Source organism: Egretta garzetta, unplaced genomic scaffold, assembly GCF_000687185.1.
Source record: "Egretta garzetta isolate BGI_Z169 unplaced genomic scaffold, ASM68718v1 scaffold327, whole genome shotgun sequence".
Classification (NCBI taxonomy): Eukaryota; Metazoa; Chordata; class Aves; order Pelecaniformes; family Ardeidae; genus Egretta; species Egretta garzetta.
Window position 1 is genome coordinate 28,927 of NW_009260177.1, and position 454 is coordinate 29,380.

The 454-nt window shown below is 68.7% G+C and overlaps 1 protein-coding gene across 1 annotated transcript in view; it reads right to left on the reverse strand.

Annotated features, from left to right (window-relative positions):
• Nucleotides 1–454, reverse strand: part of PRIM1 (DNA primase subunit 1) — a gene marked incomplete at its 5' end in the record, with an annotated part of 3,064 nt that overhangs the window by 618 nt on the left and 1,992 nt on the right. The window contains 3 exons of the mRNA XM_035897179.1: nucleotides 20–37; nucleotides 116–185; nucleotides 270–430. Coding sequence (XP_035753072.1) covers nucleotides 20–37; nucleotides 116–185; nucleotides 270–430 — 249 coding nt within the window. The remainder of the gene's footprint in view (nucleotides 1–19; nucleotides 38–115; nucleotides 186–269; nucleotides 431–454) is intronic.

Below are 454 nucleotides of genomic sequence, written 5' to 3' on the forward strand. Positions count from 1 at the left end.
GTTACCCCCGGCCGCATCCAGCTCCTGGCACAGGGAGCTGGGGGAGATGGTGGGAGGTGCAGGGGGGCTGCTGGCACAGCCCGGACCCCCTCTGCCACCCGCCCCGCTCACATACCTGATGGTGGGGACAGCGAATGGGTCAAACTGGTCCAGCTTCTGCAGATCCAGCGGCACCGAAATGCGACCTGCAAGAGAGGGGAGTCACCGCCGGGGGTGCCCAGCCCCGGGGGTCCCTGTGGGGTGCCGCCCCCGCAGGCTGCCAGACCCACCTGTTTTGGGGTGGACGCTGAAAGGGCTCTTCAGCAAATGCCCGACGCCTTTGCTGACGTTGATGTCGAGGCGGGGGAAGCAGTACTGCAGCATGATCTCCCAGTCCGCGTAGCTCCTCCCAGCCCCCACGGCCCGCTGGGGGGACAGGCAGGTCAGGGGGCTGCGGGGCAGGCAGCGGCACCGA